Source organism: Anas acuta, chromosome 21 (assembly GCF_963932015.1).
Source record: "Anas acuta chromosome 21, bAnaAcu1.1, whole genome shotgun sequence".
In the NCBI taxonomy this organism is placed as follows: Eukaryota; Metazoa; Chordata; class Aves; order Anseriformes; family Anatidae; genus Anas; species Anas acuta.
In genome coordinates this window covers 8371519-8395420 of record NC_088999.1, presented here as the reverse complement: position 1 = coordinate 8395420, position 23902 = coordinate 8371519, and the positions used below count along the sequence as shown (strand labels likewise).

Genomic DNA, 23902 nt, shown 5'->3' with positions numbered 1-23902 from the left:
GGTAAACGCCTGCCTCCCCCTCCCACGAGCTGCCAGCGGAGGTGAAGGAAAGGGACGCTGAAAGCTTCTGAACTGTCGCTTAAAAAAAAAAAAAGTCACATCAAAGTTAAAAGATCCATTTGTACCTCAGCACCGCCACCGGTTATGCACAAAAGCAGACTGTTGGCATCCAGTACTCATCATCTGAGACATCTCCTTGCACTGGAACAGGCGATTTAAACAGAAAAATGAACTTTTTTTTTTTTTGATAGTGTTATAAATGACTGAGTCCTAAATTGGGTTACAACCAAAGTTTACAATTCATTAAAGGAATAGTGGTAAGCAAACAGCGCTGGGTGCGCTGGGAGTCTCTGCTCCACTGAGGCGCATATTTCACAATAGCCTAACGCTACTGGAAGAGAGGCATCTGCCTCCACCCAGAACCCAGCTCTGTTATGCCCAAGGAGCATGCCTGTACTCAGGTTAAATCTATTTGTCAGCATTCCCAAATTAATTTCTCCATTTGCTTCCCAGGTGAGTGTTAGCAGTGTGATTAACCAGCAGCTGCAGGAGCCCAACCACTCGAGCTAGTAGCCAGAAAAAGCCGGAATTGCAAGGAGAGGCTGGATATGCAGGGAAGTACAGGGTATTCTCTGCACAGTTTTATTTAAATGCCAACTATTAAACTCCCTCCAAGGGAGAAGTACAGTGCACAGTGACTCAAGTACTATCAGCTAAGATGCTTTTGATTTGTTGATGTTACCAGCACCACACATACCTGCCAATGAGACTAATCATTGACTTTCATCTTCTGTTATCATCCTTACCTAGAGGCTGATTTAGCTAAGCAGGGGCAGATATACTTAGCAGACTGCAGTCACCTCCTGACCCCATTAGTACATTGCCCACGGCACAGGAGGCAGATGCTGCACGCCCTTCTGCTACAGCCCGTGTGGCCACATCTGGTCCCGCTAAGCATGCCCTGGAAGCAGCGCTGCCACATGGTGCCCAAATGCAGCCATCATTTCTCCATATAGATAGCCCCAGAAACAGTCTTCTGATGGACAGAAACTTTCTTTTCCCACTGTTTCTCGTTGCTTACTGCTATGCCTAAAGGGAAAAAGAAAACTCAAGACTTCCACATATTAAAAATGCCACAGTAAAAGTAAGGCCAGCACAGATGCTCCAAAAAATGGCAGAATATTTATTTTTCTCCATACAGATATTGTTTACAGCATTAGGTTTTCTTAAAAACTATATACATACATATATAGTATTGTGCATTTCAGTATATGACTCTCAAATCTCTAGAAATGGAGAAGTACAATGTACAGAGAAAGCCTCACAGTCCATTAGGTTCATGTCTCTACTGTGTGCCTCTGTAGCATGGATGAACTTTGAGTAATTCCTTCAATCGCAAGAGAGCGATGCTACACATGACATCAAGTAAGTCATGGGCATAGTAGGTTCAAGATGTAAAATTGCTCTAAACACAATTTTGCAGAATAAGCAGGGAACGCATTTTACTAAGAGACATGGTGAGTTGGCTTCCCAAGTCCTCAATACCTTATCACAATAACAGAGAAAAAAAAAATCAAATCTAAGAGTCATTCAGCTGTTTCCTAATAAACTGTTAAAGCTGACAAAGAGGTTTTGTTTGTTTGTTTACTAGCAAACAAAGAATTATAATGACCTTTCTGACAAATGAATTAGTGTTTCAAAACCAAGGTCCAAGTTACAAATTCCAAGTTACAAATCTATAAAACAGCTTAGTATACTTAGTATACTTCACAGAAGGCCACGAACATTACAAACTGTCAGTGCAACTATTTAGGATTATTAAACTTAATCTTTTAATTAGCATAAGCTTTATACCTCCATTACTTATTTTCAGTTCCACGAATAGATGAAAAGAGCTTCCTAAGCCTCACAGCAGATGTGACTATAGGGGGAAGAGGACTGGAATACCACTGAAAGGGGCACCTTTTGCTAACTGAACATCCAAGTACTGGTCTTGTCTAATCCAATTCCATCTGAGTCTATTGAGTGAACAACTACCAAATAGTTTTGAGACAGTAAAAAGGCACGCATGGCCAAATCCACTTAGCAGAGCTAAGAACACAAATCTATTGTGCTACTGGATTCAGAAAACCTGCAACTTTCAACACACTTTAGAAAAGCAGATTGGTTACTCCCTGGTGGCTTTGCTTGTAAACCAACAATGCAACTGAGCCTTAGTATTTCGAGTTGTATCAGAAACAGTGTATGTGAGCAGTTTCGAAAGAGACCTGAAATACTGTCATTTTTTTTTTTGTTGTTGTTGTTCATTTGTTTTGGAAGAAGGATAAATAGCTTCTGAAGAGATATCACAGGCACTGCTTAGTTTGTCATTTTGGACCACTGCTTTCAGTTCAAGTTTTAAAGTGCAGAACTTCATAGAATCTTTGGGTAAAAAGCATCAATTCCTTTAAGAAGCTGGCAAAGAAAAAGCCAGAACATGTATGGGTGATTGACAACTGTGAGAGTATCACAGACATTCCCAACAAAAGCAACGTCTTTGCTACCTCTTTGATTTTATCATCGCTAGCAGCTGCAGCAACTCTCTTCCCCTTAGCCTAGGTAGGTGATGTATTGTTCAAGAAACAGTAGCTTAGTAACAGTCGTGCTTGCAACTGCATTTGCATCTGCAGATCTTTGTCTAGAAATGCGTATACGCAGAGACTTTGGTGTTGCATAGTCTTTTGCAGAGAGGAACAGGCACTGCTGATGGTTCTTCCATGGTATATTGCCATCAAATACGGTAGATGCTCTACACACCTTCCAACAATGTATGTAAACTGCAAAGCTATGAATAAATACGTTCAAGAGCATCTTACGGTTTAGATAAAAGGTTAAAAAAAAAAAAAAAAACTCTCAGCATTAGATTTCTAAAGCTTTGGTCTAAGTCGTGCCATAACATGATCTGACTTGGTGATGATCCCTCAGAATAGTCCCTTGTGTACAGCACCTGGAAGAGCATAATTCAGTCCACAGACTTTTACTGGTTATTCTAATGTCAGCTATTAGATAAATTTGACTTCAAAACATGAACACATCATCTTTCTCGCCTGTATTTGAATCTATTTTATCCCAATCTACAGGTGAAAGCATTTCTGCGCTCTGGATATCTTGAGCTGTCAGTCCCGTGTCAAGAACGTGAGGGTTTGTTCTCGACTGAGCAAGTCTAAGAGGGAAGAAAAACAAAAAAATAAGAACAGAAATGCATGCAGTTTATAGCCTGGATGCTTGATGCATCTTTAATGCCAAATCCGAACTTCAGTTATGCATTTAAAGTCCTCCAACGGAAAGTAGTAATTCAGTAAGGGGAGAGTTGGCGTGTAACGTTTGCAACTCTCTCATTAATAGCTGCTTTTCTGCTTGTTTATCCTTACATTTCCCCTACAGGCATCCAGGGAATTTGCAGTGGGAACATCCCATACGTTCACGGTCTGGCAGAACAGTGTCTTTTTCTTCCTATTAGATATTGCTGGCGGGTGTGTCATTAACTGGGTTCTTATCTCAGCATAAAGGCTCCACTGGCCAAAGGAGCAGCCTCACTGCAAGGCCTGGGTTCTCATGGCGTTGTCACTCTCTGCCTGCTAGAGATTGCAGCAGCTCTAAGCAGCCCTCCTGCCTCCCAGGGCCCTGGCCTAAACATTTAACTCTTTGTGTTAAGACAGTCTCAGTTGGTGTTTAGCAGCCCACAGGATCAGTTTAAAGAGTTTCCATCTCTGCAGGTCCTGGACATTCCACAACACTTAACAAGTCCCAGTTTGTTGTTGTGCTATTAAATACCCCTGTGGAAACATAACACTGCAGCATCTGTTCTCCCAGTTCCACAGATCAATACAAATATTTCGTGTTCCATATAACAGATGCACGGCATTGAATAAACCTCAGGTAAAACTAACCACGCATACACTTTTTAATAAAGTAGAAAAATGACCAGCAATGATGTTCTGGCAGGAGGACTTTCAAAAGCATCCACCCCAGTGGATGTGCAGTCCAAATACCGTGTTACTCAAATGACAGGGGCCAGGGGCGATGCAACAGCTCGGCATCCAGCAATGCAAAACAAAAGACTGCAATAACATCTGCTTATTTAAGCAGAGCAAGGAACAGAGGTGAGAAAAACAGATGACATTAACATCAAGCAGTCCCTTTATTGAATGTGACTTTGGACAGAGTTGCCATGGAAGTGGAACCTTTAAATCATTTCCAAGACCCAAATGAGATACAAAGGTCCATCTTCTTAGGGCTGAGCACATAGTTTTTTGCACCTCAACATCCCTGTCACCCTGCACAGACCTGTCTACGCAAGGACAGACAGGATAACTGACCCAAAAGAAAATGGGTCAGTTATCCATTGCTGGACTGCTCAGTGTGAACCTCCAGGGAAGGTTTTAATTTGGACTTGAAAGTTGAAAGTAAGTTAAGCCACATGAATTTATGGCCGCAAACTCTGAATGTGCTCAAGTATGTTAATTCAAAATTAGTTCAAAATTAGTGTATCAGAGTTACTACAAAGCTGCAAGTGGAACTGGACTCGGCAGGGAAGGAGAACGCTGCCCTCAGCAGTTTGCTCTTGGTTTGGGGAAAGATGAGACTGCGATACCAGGATTAGTCCAAGCCTCACAGAACGGAAAGGAAGGATAAAGACCCCCATGCCAGAAGCTGGGACCAGTGTTGCCACAGCTAGCACAGGAGCTGGAAACAGGCAGCTTCAAACCTCCCTGGAAAGCAAGAGCAGACATGCTGGCTGCTTGAGGAATTCAATTTCCTATCACACGCAGCCTCTCTCTGTCCTTAAAAGGTTGTCAAAATACTGGCTTATCAGCCAGTCTCAGAGCCTGTCTTTCAATTAGGAGCTGAGATACCGATGGGGCAGTTGCCTAGGTCAGATCACAGCAGCTGATTGGATTAGAAGCACTATGAAAAACGCTGGTCCCTTTGGGCTAGTCCCTGGTGGTGTGAGCTCGTAAAGGGAGTTATCAGAATTACCTTGAAAATGCCTCGTCGAGACCATCATCCATTTCCTTTTTTAAAGAGATAAAAAGAGAGAGAAGTAGTTGCTAAGAGAATGCACAGAAGTGTATTTAGAGATCTAACTCCATACTTGAGCATGGCAGATTATATATAGAGAGAGACTTCTGAGTGCCTAAAGCAACACTTCTACCAGCAATTTGCCTCCTTAAGCAGGTTTTATCTCACTCTCCATACAAGTCACAGGGTAAGAGATGTAACTCTGGGTTGTCCAGGGTTGCTCAGAGCAGGTCCCAGGGCTCAGTCTGGGGATTCTGTGCACCCCTCACAGCCCAGAGACAGGTGAGAGGGATGGCCTTTTTCCACCATATCCAAACCTGTCTAATTCTGCCCACAGGCTGCACCTGGCCCATCAGCTGGAGTAGATTCCCCTCTGTGGTCAACTGGGTCCTTCTGAAGAAGCCAATGCCCACAAACTCCCTGCTTGAAAATTGCCACCTTGTTCTAAGATGAAAGCTGGTTCCATCTGATGTAATAACGCAAAGTATGAAAACTGCAAGAAGGGAGGGTTCAGAGACTGCTGGTAAACCTCCAGGATTTTATATGACTTGGAATTGATCTTCAGGTTTAACCTGAAGTGCCTCAGACCTGGCAGACACAAGAAACAGGCTTCAAACAAAGGCCTTTATCATTCAATTCTCCCGAATTATTACAGGCAGCATGTTTCCAGAGAGGAAACACGGTGGGAACAAGGTCAGAGGTTGGGGGTTCAAAGATCAGCCCCAGCCCTACTGGTGAGGGAGCACTTGGTTGTGCAAGAAGCTCCCCTATGGATGCACACCCAGAAACATCATCTGGGTTATTTTTCTATTACCAGTCTGTGAAACAGTTAAGCCAGATGACTGGGTATTTTAGAGAAGCCATACATGCTCAGACAAGCAAGACAAAGCCACAAATGAGAACAAGGGAAAACTAAAAGTAATAACAAATGTAAACATAACCTGGTTTTAGTGAACAGTAGACAAAGGCCATGAACAATGATTTTTTTTCCCCTGAATAGAGCAGTTAGGTGGTCTCTCAATTAAGTGACAAACCACAGAGAAATGCTGTTACAGAATAAATAATATTAAATTATCTGACAGCAGCATTTTTCAGAGCAGCTTTAAATTGCTTTAATTTATTTACTGATCCTAAAAAGGACATTAGGTACTCAATTTCTAGGTAGGACACCAAAACCAAGCTCGCTTGGGCATGTCTGAAACCCTGAATGGCTCAGCTGCCTGAGAGCTCCCAGGGGGGTTTCACACACACAGAATCACACAGACCAAATGCAAGTTTTGTCCAAGAGCAAGCTCTGAAAGGGGACCCAGAGCACACAAAATGGAGGCAGCATCAATCCCTGTCAGCTTGGCAGATGCTACGGTGTCCTGGGCACTTACCCACATCATGTTGTTATTTACAGAGGAGCTGGGCCCAAACATGCTGTTATCTAAATGTGCAGAGTTTGCACTGCCACTCAGGGTCAGTTTGGCAGGATCTTCTAAATCCAGCAAGTTCGCTGTGACTGCTGCTGTGAGCAAAGAAGAGAGGAAACGAGGCAGGGGAGGAAAAAAAAAAAAAAAAACAGATGACACAAAACCAACCTGTTTTGCAGCAATTTCTTTCCCTTCAGGGGAATGTTAGGGGACAGCATTGAATTCCTTCACCATGGCCACAGCTTTTAATATGGAGAAGCTACATTCACAATGGCTGAGGCTGTGGTTTCTACCCAATTAATTCTAGATACTCACATCAGGCACCTGAGATCCCCTCATCAGGGAGGCAGGGAAGGATCAGACAGATTGTCCCTCCATCAGCCATCAAAGGAGGCTCCTGGGTACATGCTTACATTCGGAAGGACTCGGGATCAGTCCTGGGCAAAGCTGAGACATCCCACCCCAAGGCTTCATAGCCCATGGGATGGGAACAGCAACCACAGAGCGGGAACAGACTGGGTGATATCCTCAGCTCAGACCATGACATCAGTTCAACATCTCACAAGGATGCATCTTTATTTTATAGGAATGAGGGAAAATCCTGCACTGGACAAGGAATAGTTTATAGCTTGGGGGCTGCCGGTACACCACAGGGAAGCCTTAAATCCTCCCCACCACACTGTGATATGTGCAGATGCAGAAATGCTCCAACTGCAAATCATCAGCCTGTGGCCAGGCAGACAACAGGGCCTATTTCTACACCAGTTGCAGCCTTGGATCTCATTTGTTCTATTCTGCCACCACTTGTGACAGATTCATCCAGTCCTGGGCCTTCACATGAGAGAATGAGATATGCCAGTCTGGAAGTAAGCCCAGTTTAATGCTATTTTCCTCTGTGCCAAATCCTCTTATCTCTGTGGCCAGCATGGAAGGGAGATTAGCCTTCTGTCCCATATCTTCCTGGCTATACATCCAGTGTTTCAAAGGACCCATGGCCAGACAATGAATTATGAGGGCTTTTACCATTTAAGTGTTTTATTTTCACACAGCCAACGGGACAGCAAGTCTTTCGGGTCCAAAGCAAACTCAAAATCAAACTTACGATGTGGAGATCCATGCTAAGCTCTTAAGGGCATTACAGCCAATTTGTCTTGGATGGAAGTAAACAGATTTGGGGAGACAGCAGCTGTGTACAAGGGGGTGCAAGAGATATTTAACAGGAAGATGGAAGGATCCTGAACTCCTCGACTACACTCCAGGCACTCTACCAAGGGCAACATCTCAAAAAAAAAAAAAAAAAAAAGTGCCTGCTCCTCGCTGATTATCAAAGCCCTCCCAGGAAAATACCCACAAACGTTAGGCAGCAGCCTGATGCCCCCATCCCCAAGGCTGAGACAAATTTCTGCTGCTGGTGACTTACTTGTGTCAGGGCAAGCATGGGCATCCAAGTTTGGGCTGCTCAACCCTTCTCCTTCCAAGACGGACCTTTCCCGCTTCTCCTTCTCTGAAAAAGAAGGAGATCCTATCACTGCTGGCAAAGCATTACCCCATAAAGCCTTTTGCAAGGAGGGCCAGCAGGGACAGTTACAACAGGTCACCAGGTCTCCTCTGCCCAAAGCAGCCCAAGCTCTGGGTGTGTTTTATAATCTTCTGAAAGGTAAAAGCAAAATATTGACAGTGGCAGGGCTCCTGAGATACCACAGATAAATACTTGGTCCTCCAAACCTACTTGCAAGAAAGGAGTGCAGCCAAAATTCCGCCTGATTGACAAGGCTGTCTAGTGAAACCTGGAAGATGACTTAAATCATGCCACAGGTTGGACCAACCTTAACAGCAGCCTGGAAATTTTGAGGGCAAGAGGAAAAGAAAAAGCATTTGAAAGCCAGAAAAACAGAGTCATCCCTTGAACTTTTGGGTCCAACTCAAATCCAAAATCAAACTCGGATGTGGGGATCCACACTAAGAGCATAAGGACATTACAGCCAATTTGGCAAAAGTAAATAGATTTGGAAGGACTGCAGCTGTGTGGAAGAGTAGAAGTACATGTAATGAATGGAGAAAGTAGTAAAACTCACCTTCCTTGGAGGCTTGCCAGAACTCAAACGCTATTTTGAATGCCTGAGCTACAGTGAGGGTGACTGCCTGGGCCTGGAAAGACAGTGGTTAGGCAGCACATTAATAGACGGGTCCTCACAGACTGAAATCATTTGGAGGCTCTGCCTTGCAGATTCACGTTAACATGGATCCAACCAGTCCTCCGCTCCATGTACTCCTGCACTGCCTGGCTATGGAGAGGTAACCAAATATTGGTGGAAACAGGGACTTGCTCCATGTAGAACACAGAGCATATTGCAGACATCCTAAGCTGCAACTGGAGGATGGAGGAGGCAGAGGAAGAGACATCAGCAGCATTATGCTGCCAAGGAGAAAGAAGAGCCACTCCCAACCACAGGGTGCACAGCTCTTCACACACTCCACACCTAAACACAATCTCAACAAGTGCAACTGCTGCACAGCCCCAGGCTTGTCCCCATGGCTCCCCTAAAGCTGTAGCTCCCTGCTCAGAGGCTGTGCTGTGCAGTATCTGCCACAGAGCATCATGCCCAGAATGACCAACCCTGCAAAGGGACTCAGCACCTGGTCAGAGCCCAAGCAGCCTGGACCACACCACTGTCACTGTTGTCACACAACAGCCAGGGAGAGAAGTACAGGGCTGTGTTTTGCTGCCCTCTCCAGCACCCAGCGAGACCACATGCATGAGGATACTCTGAGAACAGCAGACAACAGGGCAAAATGTGGCAAGTTCCCAGCTCTCCTGGACAAGGAGTAATCTGGGAGGTGAGATGTGGGAGACCCACAGAGTCTTCCCCTTCTTCCCTCCAAGTTAGGCTGGGTGCCAGGGGTTTAAACCAATACTTCGGGTTTGTTTTGCAACAACCTCGAGCTGGACATACGCACAGACAGGGCTGCAGCAGGACACCTTCATTTCAGTCCCTTCATTCCTCCCCCAGCCAAGAGTTTGAGTAGTATTAAGAAAAAAAAAAACAACAACAAAACACACCTTAAATAACACAAGTTGCTTAAGATGTATAAATAGCAACATAAATGCTAGTTTCATTAGGAGAAGGCAGAGCAAGTAAAACACCACGGTTGACACACTGTAGGAGCCCCAAAGTTTGTTTTATGAAGTTACAAGCTAAACAAACCCAGATCCTGGAGCACATAACCTACAGCCCTTTGCAGTTTGGAGGACAGAGGCATAGGGGAAAGTGCTGAAGGAGAACACACTTCTCCCAAAAGCCATGAAGTCCTGCATGGGAAGAAGAGAGAAGACTGCAACAAAGCAATTAAGCCTTGTAAGGCATGAGAGCTCATTTGAATGTCAGAGCTATTTACATCTTTGATGGAAGTAGAAACATTTTATGGTTAAAAACTTAAATATGGTAATTAAGTACAAAAACCCCTTCACAGCTGTTTACAATTTTAAGCTTGATTCAGATTTGACAGCTTAAAGACACAGCCACTGTTGAGAATTACTCATGAACTAAAAATATAGATGAATGACATGCCTGTTGACTGGTAGCTATGCATACATTCAGGGATGCTGCCCTGGGACAGAGGCAGTCCCTGGTCTGGGAGCAGGGCACCACCTTACCAGCATGACATTCATGCATTTTATAGACAAAGAGAAATATTTCATTTTTTGCCACAAAAGGCCTTGGAGAACTTCATTTGGAGGGAGATGTACTGTGCTGATGTATAATGAGATAATTCATTTACCAATGGAGAGATTTAAATTTTAATTTGCAGAGCAAGGCTTATCTTCACCATGCAAGGATGGGAATGCATACCACAGGAGACACAACTTGTAGCTTCCATTATTCTCTCCCAAGAGGGGATAAAAAAAAAAAAAAAAAAGAACTGGGAGAAGTGAAGAATATTATCAGACCTGCAGTCACTTGTGCTCCAGGCACAAGCAGCAGTGCCAGCCTGCTGGAGAAGATAGGGACGCTCATGAGGACCCAGAAATCACCATACTGGGATGCACCAAAGGGAACAGCTCCTGCAGCCTCCTGGGCTATTGCTTCCTGGCTTGGAAAGGAGGGAAGCAGATCCAAGACATCCACCTCTCTGCTCAGACCCCCAACAGACACAGCAGGTCCCTCCAGAGGAAGGATTTCTGGGGGCAGAAGGATCTGACCTGTCCTTCTCTCCTACACCCCTTCCTGCCATTTGCTGTCAGACCCACATGATGCTCTACTTAAGAGCCCCAAGGACTTTCCCACGTTATCATACGGAGCCACTGCCCAGCGATCCACTTCTCTCCCCTTCCAGCTTGTAAAATGTTGTATTCCTGCCCATCCTGACCATTTGGGAGCCCTCCCTCCATGAGATGCCCTGAATCAGCAGGAAAAATCCCACAAGAAGGTTCAAAGCAAAAAACAGAGACTGGTTTACATATGCAGGTCTCTGCTTCAAGCCCTAATTTCTGGCACAGTGGGGTCTCATACACTGCACATCCTGACACCTCTTTCTGAGAGGACACAGCTCTGTCTGCAAAGATGTCAGCAAAAATTGAACAGGGAGCTTCAGTGGAAAAAAAGACGACAGAATAGTAAGCCCAGGATCACTGGCTAAAGGCCTCCCCCTGGCACCTTGCTATCATCATCCTCCCTGGAGACATCCGCACTTCTCCAAGCCTCTCAAGCCCATGATGTATCAAGGCTCCTGCAGTCCTGGGAAGCAGCTGCTGAGCAGGAAAAGGAGTCCCAGCTCCCAGGACTGCAGCAAGGCAGGAGGATTTCAGGTGCTCGTCCAGGCCCAGGTGCTCTCACCCCAGTCTCAGACCTTGGGGGCAGAAAGGCTTTTCCTTTCCTGTCCATGTGAGACAACTGGCTGAATCCAGCCCATAGTCACACCTCCTCCTCGTGCATGCTCCATGGCAGCGGTGTGGTCCCTCTAGAGAGTGATCGCCTGCCACTGCACAGCAATTAACTGCCTGCAGACAGGTTATAGCACCACATCAGGACCATGGAGCGCCTGCACAAGTACTGTCCCACGGCCTTTATGTGGGAAAGGACTCCCCTTGCTATAGCTCAGGGCAAAAACTGTTATTGCAGCACTCGTGCAGCCCCTCTCTGCTTCCTCCTCCTAACGCCACATCCCCATTTCTTCCTCTGGACTAACCATTTTCCGTTTGGTACAGAGGAAGGCATGGCACTCCAGGTTCTCATTGAGCTGGTTCTGGGCAATGTAGGCAAACACTTTATCGTGGATCTTGTCTGCCGTGCAGTAGGATATCCTGAAAGACAGAACGAAACGTCTTGTCTGGGGCACTGCACGCACAGACCAACCAACCCCTCATCAAACCTGCCAGCAAACTCCTGCACCGTGTCTTCAAGCATCAGGGCCACGCAGCGAAGGCAGAGAGAGTGCAGGAGCACTACCCAGCTGCAGTACAAAGCCCAGCACAGAGGACGTAATGCTGCTGGTTTGAGCGCAAGAGAAACTCAGAGCAGCTGCTGGCCCCTCCGTAGCCAGCCACAGCACAGCTCAGCACGAACCATGTGCATCACACAGAGGCAGGAGAGAAGAGAAAACATTTCACCTTGTGGGAGAAGGACAGGTTCTAGAAGGCAAGAAAGCACTGCAGCGTGGCAGTCTGGGAACACATCTAATGCTCTGCCTCAGAGAGACTCTGGAAGATCTTCCTTGGAGTATAAGGTTACAAGAGGAAACAGAAAGACTTGTTTCCTCAACTTATGAATTAATCTTGAGGTTTCCCTGTGCTTTCTCAAACCAGGGAAGGAAAATGATGCAGGAGCACCAAAGAAAAGCTGTCAAAGGCTGAAGTTTGGGCTCTGAGATCTGCAGCGGCAGATGCATAGGATGCTCTGAGAGCCCTGACGTGAGAACACAGGATGCAGAGAAGGAAGCTCAGCCTCCCTTGAGGGAGCATCCCTGGAACAGCTGCATCTCTTCCAGTCTCCAGGCAAGGGTTACGCTGGAATACAAGGCTCTGGAAGAGCAACAGGCTCTCCCCTCAGGGACCTTCTGGGCCAGAAGCTGCAGGACCAAGCATCTCATCTAAAGGCAGCACTAGCTGGAGCTGCCCTGGATATTTAGTGCTAGGCAGTAGGCACAAGCAGAGACTCTTTCCTGGGAATACAGCAGATCAAACAGGTGGTACAGAACAAGAAAGCTCAAGGAAAAAGTGGGACACTTTGGTGAAAGTTTTCCTGTTGCCCTGCGTTGCCCATTCAGCTCATGCTCTTGCTGCCCCAGAGGCTTTGTGGGGAAGGGACTGGAAAGTCCCAGATCCCGGGAGATGCTGAAACTTAAAAAGCAGCATTCAAAATGTATTTACACTGCATTAGGTTCTCACTGCATGTGAGGATGCTTCCGCTCAACAGCCTTTGTTTAGTCTTACAGAGCTGAGCTGTGCTCTGGATTAAAAAGGCACTTGGAAGTCTAGTCCTTCCTCCCATTTGTCCCCATAGCAGCATTTCTGGTCTTTTAATAACCACGACAAAGCTGCAAAAGGTCACCTACGCAAACATGCGGCTGTCTTCCCACAACCTCCAGTGTTCAGATTGAAATACGATGGGCTTTATTTGCAGGGAAAGGGCAATTCACACCCGCCTCTGAAGTGAGGAGGTTTATAACTGCGAGGCCTCTCGCAGCAGCACACCAGTGACAACAGCCACGTTTTAGTTGCAGCCATCCTGTCCTGCTGCCTGACTGAGCACCTGACCTGGGGCAAGAGCTCAGAGGTGGCATCTCCCTGGTAGACAAAAGAGCCAAACAGAAGACAGAGTTGTTAGAGGAACTCCCTGGAAACAGCAATGGTGGAGCATACTTGGAGAGTGAGGGGATAATCCCCACTTGCTTTCCCAGCTTTCACCCCTTATCACCAGCATCTCTGGGGAGCAGCATCAGTCCCCACATAACAGCCTATTTAAGCTGAACCAAGGGGATGCTTGTATACAAGCACTGATGGGGAGGGACAGCTTTACTGCTGGCCATGAAAGGGTCTGGGCAGAATTTAAGGTAGCATCTAAACACCCAAGGCCCGTGGCTATGCTCACATAAGATTTTACACCAGCATAGCAATACCAATTTCGGTGTGATCACACTCACGGCCGCTTCACGCAGCTCTGCTCTTTAAGCAGTGGTTTTTATCTCCAAGGGAGGTGGCTGCAGGTGACTGCTTAGTTTAAACTGGAGAAAAGCAAGTAAGTTAGTAGTCCTGCTAGAGAGTGCCCCAATCTAGCGCTCCCCATCCCATGCATAGCAAAGGGATGTAACGTGGCAGGTGAAAGACAGAAAGTGGAGCGTATGAAGGGTGAAAGGAGAAGGGACAGAAGAGACGGAAAGGGACAGATCTGAGCTTAGCTGTGCTCCTCCTGGCCTGCATCTGCCTCAAACCAGATACTCTTTGAAAATACACTTAAAAAATCCAGGAGTGGATATAGGATAATCCAGCCTCACCATCCCCTCCCACACTGGTATTAGGTCTCAACAGCTGCCTAAGCCCTGCTCTTTGTCAGAGTGATGTAAACACATCAGAAGCAAAGAGCATGGGGCGCAGCAGCAAGCAAGGGCGGGGGACAGCCCCAGCTCCAGCACTCACATCCCTCTCTGTTCAGCAATGCTCTGACCACCCTCCATATCCACCCCCTGCCTTTACCCGCTTCAGCATTTCTTCAGCAAAGCTTCACATGGCCACAGGGCGCTTGGCTGCAGATCAGCAGTGCACTCACATGAGATGTCTAGGCTCATTATGTCTTCCCTTACCGCACCACTGGACACACTTATTGCATGACACGTATGCTTCCCTTAAGTATAGGGATCACACTCCTTTTCCCACCACTGCTTTGCTTTAAGACACGATGGTCAGAGACGTCAGTTCAGGCCTGGGTGGACATCAGAGCTGGCCACCCAGGAGGGGGGACTCAGATGCCACCACAGAACGATTGTCTCATCACACTGGGCACAGGCAGGTGAGGAGGGCTCAGGGCACACATATGCTGCAGCATGTCCCATAACGCACCTGTATATGGAGATGTTCTCGATCAGCTCGTTAGTTCTGCTGTCATTTAACACGATCCCTCTGGGTGAGACCTTCAGAGTAACTTTCTGCAGTTTCTTTCCACTTGCTTTTGCCTTTGGAAGGAAAAGGGGGAGGGGAAAGTTGCAGGCTTTCAGCAAGGACACATCTAAGGCTATATGAGCACAGCAGATCAGTCACTCTAGATATGCAATAGACTACCTAATAGACATCCTAATAGCAGTAATTAGTATTAGAGACTGAATTTACTACCAGGTGTGTTAAGGCACTTGTTAAACCATTATGTTCCCTTAAGGAGTGATTTACCCTGGCATTAGTGAGACAAGGATGTGCACCCCACACAGCACAGAGGTACAAGTCTAGGAGTCTAGCACTAGAACTGTCACCACAACCATCAGCACAAAGTCCTGGCTGGTCTGGCCAAAATATGCAAAGCTGTAAATGCTTGATGGCACCCCAGGGAGTTTTCATTTTAGGACCAGCTCCAGAGCAGCGGGGTGCACCAGTGCAAATTCAGGAAGCCATGAGAGCATAAGTACTTAAGGGAGCAGTGCTGGGAGCAGGACAGCCCTGCAGAATGAGGGATCCTAAGCAGCCAGCTCCAAGTTGCACTGACAAATCCTGCTCAAGCAGCAAGACATCCCCTGTGCCAAGGTCAGACTGTGGCTTAAAAGGTAACAAGACTTAAGGTGCTTCCTTTTATTTACTATTTTTGAGCTTTCATGCTTGAAGTTACATTCAGCTCACTGCACAGCTTCTCTCCAAAAAGTTACACAGCTAGCTAGTTGCAGACCTCACCTCTATGAGGGCTAAACCTGCAACCCTGATGGCCACCACAGCCTGCAGAAAGAGAGCTTTGCCTCCATACCCTCAGCTTTTAAAATCATCACTGGTGCCAGAAGGTGACACGGGTCTGCTCTGCAAATGCTCCAGGGCTCACATCCCAGCACAGATACTCACAGTTGCAACGATCCTTTTGACAGCAGCTGCAGAGAGCTCCTCACCCTTTGGCTGCTCCACCAGCGTCATGCCCAGGTACTTGAGGCTGAAAAGCACCCCCTCCAGCAGCGTCTCTCGGGTATCAGTCCAGTTCTCTGGGAGCTCTAGGGGGGCAACAGAGAGGCTCTTGGAATCCCAAATGCACAAGGGAAGTTTGCTGGTAGGGCACAGCATTCCACCAGCTGGGGTCCCGTGTCAACATGGGTTGAGTGCATGCTACATGTGCTGAGCAACCAGACAGCCCTGCCACGATAGATTTCACAAGGTGCTGGTGTAAGGTGGTGGAGCAGAAAGCTGGCTGTCAGGAGAGGTGACAGCATGCTTCAGTTGCACACAACAGCAGCTGAGAGGTGTTCACGCAGTGGACATCACCCTCAGCCCCCACAGCCTTCCAAGGCAGCAAGAGCAACCCCCTCATTTTTCTTTTTCCCAGGAAGACAAGCCTTCACCAGTCCCAGCATGTGTCAGTGACTCTTTAAGATCCATCAGCTCTTCAGTTTAACAGAGGGTACCCATGCTCACACCAAAACCAAAGGACTCCTGAGCATCAGGCCCAGCCAGGTACGGAGGGGAGGACTCAGTGCCCACCCTGTGCACCACAATATCCTTACCCTATGCTAACCAGCACCTAAAGAAAGAGGGTCCTAAAAAGGGAGATAAATTTGGAATCACACTGAAAGTCAGGCAGGCTGGAAGATACAGACGTGCATGTCCAAGTGTGACTATTCCTCCTTTTCCCGGAAAGGCGTGGGAAACAGCAGTAGATTTGTAAGACTGAAATTGCACCACAGGATTTAACCTCTGACTTCTAGTTCCCGACACAGAGCTTGCAACCCAGGATCTGCAGCTTTCATATTAAAGGAATCTTGCTTTGAGCAGGAGGCAACTATACCAAGGTGCACATGATGCGCCGGCTGTGGGCTGCAGCATACAAACCAAAGCCCTCCTGTAATCATGGAATATCCTGACTTGTAAGGGACCAAAAGGATCACCAAGTCCAGCTCATGGCAGTGCAGCACCAGAGGCTGGGACATGCCGTGGTGCTCAGGTAGCACCCTATGGCCAAGAACATGCCTTGGCAGTGCCTTTCCTCCAGAAAGATGTGGTTTGTGTGTTCCTACAGTGCACACGAGAGGGGGCAGGGCAGAAGGGCAGAGTGTCTTATGCCAAGCACAGGCAGCCTGCGTGCCTCTGCGGTGCGTGCATGCAGGGGGAGCCAGCCTCTTACATGCCAGAACAGACAGGCTCGGGTCCCTGCAGCAGGTGAGGGGGAAGAGGCCAGGCTCTTACCTCTGCAGGTAATGCTGCAGCTGAGATGCCCTACAGCCCTGGGAGCAACGTGGCTCCTGGAGAACAGTTTATGCTGGCTGCAGACAAAACATGCCCCTGAAGGCTTTGTTGCCTTGTATTCAGCCCAAGCTTTGGCTGCCTCCAACCAACAGGGCCAAACTCTGCAACTTTCTGCAAATCCACAGCCACTTTGGAGAGCAGGGGCAGGGCTGCAGCAAGGGGGGACATGCCTCTTGAGTAACCCAAGGCATGCAGCCCTGTGGCAAGGCAAGATAGCAGATAAGCCACAAACCCGGCACCACTCCCAACATGGGTGTCAAGAAGAACCCACCTGAAACCTACCAGCAGGTCCCAAGGGGCTGCCTGCAGGGGGAAAAGAAAACCACCGGGCAAGAGCTTCTGAGCCCAAGCCCCAGCTTGGGTGAGGATTGTGCTGCAGGGAGGGAGCCGTGCAGCTGTGCAGCCAGAGCAGGTCCTGCTGAGCAGGAGAGGGCCCTGGCTGCAGGCTGAGCCAGGCACCTGGCAAGAGGAGCTGCTCCACTCCAGGAGCCAATATGAGAAGAGGAAAACAGCTTTTCTTCACTTGGCCAGCACGAGTCTCAGAGCAGTGCTTGCTGGTGAGCACACGCACAAAATCCACCCAGAGCTCCGAGGACACGTGGGATGCTGTATTCACCTTGTACCCTGTCTGGAAACGGATGACGCCAGCAAAGAGCCTGCTTTCTTCAAAAGCCAAGGGTGTTGCTGCTACCCTCCCACCCTCAGCACCCAAAGCTGGGCGAGCATGTCAGGAAAGAGATTTGCATACAACAGCCAGGCAGCCGCCTGCTCCCACTCCTTCAGCTGATCATGGTGCATACCCCATGTTCCCACCACACACTGCCCTTGAATCCTTCCAAGGCAGCACAGATAAGAGAAGCGAGCACCACCACCCCTTGACCTCACCTCCCTGACTTCTGCTCCGTGGCATTGCAACACAGCTTCTCCTTGATCCCTGCATGGAGGCGGAGGGACAGATTGGGCAAATCTAGCCCAGCACACCCCCTGCCTCCCACAGCCCCTCTGCAGGAAATTTCAGCCGGTGCAATGTTCCATCCTCTCTCCTCTGAACAGAGCGTCGCCCCAGCAAGGATTTCAGCCATTTCCGTCATGTTTTTTGTCCCAGGCGTGCTCTGTGCCTTGGCTGCTGACAAAAGTTCTCAGTAGATGAAGACAAAACCTTCCCTGCCCTTTCTTCTGTTACTGCCTTGGCTCCACAAGCAGGCAGGACTGCTCTCTTAGCATCAGCCACCCATGCCTCAGCTTCAGATACTATGCACGAGCCACACCCGAGAGATTCAGGACGGCCACCCAGGCTCCTTGGCGTTTTGCAACAGCAGCCATCACATTCATCTTCTGGACAGGGCTCCAGGTGCATGGCCTCTCCCCTGACACAAGCTCCACCACCAGGTGGGAGCTCAGCACGCTGCACTCCCAGCAGGGACTCACTGAGGACAGGGACCCCATGTGTGCTCGGGGGCAATGCCTCAGCGTCACCGGCTGCAGGAAGGCCCCGGGCACCTGCTCCTCACACTGAGCTGAGACAGAAACACGGGTGGTTTTGGTGCAGACACTGAAGGGCTTTTTGAAAGAAGAAGCTGACGAGGGCATCAAGGAGCAAGCATCAACAATCTCCAAGCCGGGATTTTTTCCCTCCTTTGATTCCTGCTACTGGGCAGAGCTTTGCTCCCAGGTAAAAGCCCAGGAGAGCCTCTGCTCCATTTGGCCCCTTTGCTGCCAGCACCCCTGCTCTGGCACTGCTTGCAGCGAGCGGTTACAGCCTGGGGAAGAACCTCCAAGTGTGCCACCTGAGGTGAGAGGCACGGAAACCACACGGCCGAACACACAACAAGCTGTCAGCTTGAAGCACGTAAACAGGCAGCGAGCGTGGCAGGGATGTGCAGACTCTCCTCCACGTGCCCTGCTCAGCACCATTTCCCACCACCTTCTCCACCTTCCAGTTAACGCAAGCACAACGCGCCCAGGCTGTGCCCTTCCCGAAGCAGGCCCCCGAGGCTGGCCTGGCACAGGTGATGTGGCCCCGCAGGCGGGAGGCGCCTGCCTGGGACAGGCTGGTCCGCAAGGTCATTGCTCTGCAGGCTCAGGGAGGTCTGCAGCCCGAACTGAAGGGCTGCCACACTTTGCAGTTAGCGAGGAGCGTCTCTGCCCCATGGGACCGCTCTGGGGAGCAGCTCAACAAGTCCCAGCACAGCACCAGGCGTTTGCAACCACGGGGCTGCCGGCCTCCCCCCCCCCCCAAAGCACCACCGAGCTGCGGTTTCAACTCCCGCAGCTCCCGGCCCCTTCATTCTCACAAAAAGGGGCAAGAACCCGGGATCAATCCCGCCAGGAGGGCAGCAAAACGGAGAAGCTGGAGCGTGCCCGGGGACAGCAGGGCCGGCCCCTTCCCACCGCTCCCGCGGCCCCTCGCCAACTGCGCCGCCCGCCGGAGCGGCCCCAGCGCCGGCCGCGCACGCCAAGGGGCGGCCCGGGGCTCGTCTCTGGCGGCCGCCGCAGGGACACGGCCGGCAGCAGCCGAGCGCCCGCCCCGGGCCGGGCCCACGCCGCGGCCGGAGCCCCCGCAGCTCGCGCTCCCTCCCCGCCGGGGGTCCCGCGATCGGGGACACGAGGACCGGGGCCACCGGGCCCCCCGCCCCGCAGCCCCGAGCCGCCCGCCGGGAGGGGAGGGGAGGGGAGGGGAGGGGAGGGGAGGGGAGGGGGAGGGGGGGCAGCACCCGCAGCCAGGGCGCGGGGCGGAAGCGGGGCACACGGGGAGGGGGGGGGGGGAACACGGTAAGGAAGAAGCGGGGCGCGGAGCGGCCGGGGCCGCGCGGCTCTCACTCTTGTGGCGGCCGCCGGCCCAGGCCGGCTTGGCGACGCTGGGGCTCCGCAGCAGGGCGCGCCCCGCCGAGCGCAGCGCGTCCATGACCGCTGCTGCCCCGCGGCCTCCGCAACTTGGCGGCGGCGCCGCCCCGGCACGGCCCGCGCTGACCGCGTCCGGGGGCGGGGCCGGCCGCTAAGCCCCGCCCCCATCCCCCCCCCCCCCGCGCGCGTGCCCGCGTCCCCCCCACGCGCACACCCAAGCGGGGGGCCGGAGCCCGGCCTCGGCGCGCGCTTCCCTGCGCGTCCCCGCGGCTGCCGCTGGGCTCGGCCCCAGCAGCCGGGGTTACGGGGGTGCGGGGGGGGCCCAGCCCCGTGCTCGGGACGTGCCGCACGGCTGAGCTCAGGCGGCAGCTCGGCGATCGGCTCCCTGATAACCAAGGCTGAGAAAACCGCGGGGCAGGTGTCTGCCCCGCCCGGCGTTGGCTTCCCTTTTCCCGTATTTTGGCCAAATCTCTTCTCTCTCAACACACCGCCACGCTCGGCTCCGTTCAGGCAGCGGCTCCTGCCTCGCTGTGCAGCGGTCCCAGCGGGAGGTTCCGGCCGGCATCCTGACGGGGAGGCTCCGCCGCGTGCTGCTGCTCTGCGTGCCGCTGGCCCCGTCCCCTCCGAGGCGCCCAGCGCACCGCGGGGCCTGGCTCAGGCTCTTGGTGCGAAGAGAAGAGCGTGGGGCACACGGCGGTGCCGCCGGCCCCTGCGGAGCTCTCCCAGCACTGGTGGCACTCACCCGTCGCTCTGCCGGCAGCGCTGGCTCTGGTGGCAGCAGCAGAAGGGATTTCTTCAAGGTGCCACCGCAGCCAGAGAGTGAAAGCCCACAACGGCGTGACAGCAGCCTGGGAGAGAGGAGTCACCGAGTCAAGGTCTCAAATGTGGCCATGATGTTGAAGCCAGCCTCCCTGAAAGTCGTAATTTGAGTTTAAAAGATCCTTGCGAGGGTGAAAAATTACCAGTGTCACCTCTCCGCGAGGAAGGCAGGGCCTCGGGCTCTCAGCCTCACAGCTTTGTACCTTTCAGCCTCCTGTCGTGCCAGGAAGCCCAGGCCATCCTGCCATCAAGAGCAGCCCGCAGGCAGGTGAGCTGTACAGGCCAGGGAAGCAAAGTCAAATCTCTCCATTCACGTCTAAGGGCTGAGGATGGCACAACAGCTTTTTGTTTGTTTGTTTTTTGAAACGTTGCTTTCTTGCTAGCTGTGAGCACAGCCTGTCTGACCTTCCCAGCCCTGCCATGCTCTGCCCAGTCATTTCAGAAGGTTTTTTTTTTTCCCTTGGGGTTATTTAAACTTTTTAAACCTTTTAAATTATTCACCCTTATCAAAATTAAAATAATTCTTTTTGAGACGACTCTTTGAACTGCCATACTTAAAACAAACAAACAAACAAACAAAAACCACACGCAACACCAAAATATCCAGGATTTTATAGTCTCCCATTCTTTATAGCTGAAACTTTTCCTCAGTTTGACTCAAATAATGAAGTATGCTTGCAGGTGTATTCTGGGCTGCTGGGATTTTGGCTACTCCTGCTTTACTCCCCCAAAGGCTGGATCTGGTCTCTTTTAATGTCATGCTTGGAATTAAGCATTGGGGTTTGGCACCCTGATGATGTGGCCACATGCCTTAGGGAGGCGAATATACTCAGCAAGGCAGCGTACTCTGTGGTACAGAAGCTCGAGATGGAAGTCAGGGCTGGGAGCATGTGCTCAGTCCCTGACAGAGTGCAACTTCAGGCTTGGCAGAGTGCAAGGGATGTCACAATATCACTAACAGCTTATTTATTTCAAAAGAGTTGAATAACATGAGCTGAAAAATAGCAATGAATTATTTCAGTGATTTTTTTTACATACTCCCCTGCAAAAACACACCAACGTGTATAATTCTCCAAGATGGCATTGGGTCCAGCATCCGTCCCTTTCAGAGGCAAATCTTCCTCTAGAGAATAGCCCCATTGCTCAGGTGGGGATTTTTTAGGAAAGAGAGAGCAAAATCCATTTCTTGATTTTTATGTATTTCCTTCAAAAAAGCTTTCAACCTATTCTCATCCCCTAAAGCAAGCCCCTAGGAGATTCTCCATTCCCCCCTCATCTCACATCCTTTGCTGCTGTGAGCAACCTTTTTTCTGCCACATTAGAGCAGGTGTAGATTAGGAAATTCATAGCACAGATGCAAAGGGGGTTTATTTGAACTCTGTGAAAAGCCACAACGACCTGATGTAATCTCAGCATTAGGCTCAATTTAACTCATTCTTAATTATAACATTTTTTTGGGCTTTCCTTAATAAAATTCTGTGTTCTCATTTGTCTCTACCCAGCAGTACTGTGTCATCTCTCCTGTCACATTACTGCATTTAAGATGCTATTTCCAGCTGCTTCTACCCAGCCAGATTCAATACGTCCAGTGCTGTCTCATTAGAGACAGACTTTATTATTGCTAGTGTTGCTTTGTGTTCAGATTGTACCAGAACATTACATTCAAGGTGTAGACAGGAACAAAGCCATCAAGACTATGCAGATGTAAAACAGCATATGGACAGTGCTTTGCTGCTCTGGTTGTGCAGATTTTGAAGCTAATAATAATTCTAAACATCTCTTTTCATCTTATTTAATCTTTATAATCTCCTTACCCTCCAGTCCAGATTTTCTTTGCGTGCTGAGATTGCTCCTTGTAGCTGTATGTCTCCGCTAGATCTGTACATACTGCGCATTGCCTTTGGGGAGGTGTACCCAGCTGTCCAGACGTAGACTTTATCAGGGATTTCTGTCCCAACAAAATGTCCTTGGTCCTTCTCACGAAGAGGGGGGCAGGCAGGGCTGTGACTGTTTGGAAAATGCTGGTAAATAAAAAATAAAAAATTTTAAAAAGCATTTAATGGTGAGTGCATGCAGAGACCAGAGACAATTTTATTTCCAGTTTTATTCTGGATGTGCTTTGTACCTTTTGGAATGGTTAGTCCTTGCAAGTATTGCTGTTTTACGTGCAACTTTGAGGGTTATGTTATCAGATTAAAAGTCTTCACTTCTATGAAAAAAAATTAGGTCTCTAGATTTTTGTGGTAAAAATTACAAAAAGTGGAAGTTCAGAAAGCCAGATAGCAAGCACAATAATCTGATTTTTTTTTTTTTTTTTTTTTCCCCTTTATTTATTTTTCATATTCAGACTCAGGGGAAGAGCTGACTAGGGGTTTTTGAGCTTTTAATAGCAACGCTGGAATCTGGTCACGTGGCTGCTAAGCTTGGCTCTCCAAAGGCAGAGTGCTCAGATCTCAGCTGATCACAAAGGGAACAACAGGCACTGACCTCTCTAAAAAGCCACCAAATCCTCTTCTGGAAAAGAGCCTTGGCTTTTGCTGGCCTCTTATCCTTTTTATTTTATCTTTTTTTTTTTTTTTTCCTTCAAATTGCAAAGCAAAATCCTTGTCCTATTTGGAAGCATTTTGAGATCCCTGCGTGAGAGGTGCAGCACTCAGCAGGGATCGTCAGCCCCCTTCTCTCACCCTCAAGCAGAGTCAGCAAGTGCAGGTGGCACCAGGAACTCAGACAACAGCAAATCTAACCACGCTGTGCTGGGGATCAGTGTTACAGGGAGCAGGAGTTTGACCAAAAATGCTCTTCAACGTGGGAGACAGATCATGAATACCTCATGAATACCTTTGGCACAGGGCAGGGATCTCCATTCTGACTGGCCTAAGAAAACCTGTGCCACTGCGAATGATACTGACCGACCCTGGGCCTCGTCCTCTAGCACTAAGACCAGCAGGAGCTTTACTAACCTACAAGAAGCCAGAGTGGTCCCTTTGTTCCTTTTAGCTCTGGCACTGCGTTGAGACAGTAGCCAAAGTAGACAGCAACATGGGGTAACCTCAGCACAAAAACTCAGTGACACTATTTCATGTTTTACACAAAGATGAAAAAACTATGACATTTCTGAGTAACACTTTTATGGTGACAATTATACAAGATGATTCAAAAATGCAAATGACAGGAACATGCACACCTGGCTAAAGCCATAAGTTTTATCCCAAAAAGGTATCTGTGAGTAAAATTATGAAACTTTAACACTTCTACTGACTGGTGTACTACTTCATTTTTTTTTTTTTTAATTGAGGCATACATGCCAAATACCATGAAACTTGAAAGAAATAAGGTTTTTGGT

General features: G+C 49.2%; 1 protein-coding gene across 5 annotated transcripts; it reads right to left on the bottom strand.

The window, feature by feature from the left end:
* Positions 1-1163: 1163 nt before the first annotated feature.
* On the bottom strand, positions 1164-19880 carry LDLRAP1 (low density lipoprotein receptor adaptor protein 1). 5 transcript variants are annotated; one of them, XM_068657634.1, is made up of 9 exons: positions 19717-19877; positions 15508-15650; positions 14530-14642; positions 11664-11778; positions 8552-8624; positions 7897-7980; positions 6441-6571; positions 5020-5054; positions 1164-3202 (listed from the first exon to the last, which is right to left on the bottom strand). In XM_068657634.1, exons 1-9 carry the CDS (start codon positions 19799-19801, stop codon positions 3058-3060), a joined length of 924 nt encoding a protein of 307 aa, XP_068513735.1. In that variant the 5' UTR covers positions 19802-19877; the 3' UTR covers positions 1164-3057. The 5 variants fall into 5 exon arrangements, with proteins under 5 accessions (XP_068513735.1, XP_068513736.1, XP_068513739.1 ...); XM_068657635.1 differs by having other exon boundaries at positions 6441-6568; positions 19717-19876; XM_068657638.1 differs by lacking the exon at positions 19717-19877 and adding an exon at positions 17168-19557.
* Between the last annotated feature and the right edge of the window lie 4022 nt (positions 19881-23902).

What these genes read in the sequence shown, in the direction of transcription:
- LDLRAP1 (XM_068657634.1), bottom strand. Translation starts at nt 19,801, where the DNA reads ATGGACGCGCTGCGCTCGGCGGGGCGCGCCCTGCTGCGGAGCCCCAGC. An exon ending in TCAAAAGGATCGTTGCAACT is followed by an intron (nt 14,643 to 15,507) that starts GTGAGTATCTGT and finishes TTCCTTCCAAAG; the next exon opens with GCAAAAGCAAGTGGAAAGAA. An exon ending in TAAATAACAACATGATGTGG is followed by an intron (nt 5,055 to 6,440) that starts GTAAGTGCCCAG and finishes TCTTTAAAAAAG; the next exon opens with GAAATGGATGATGGTCTCGA.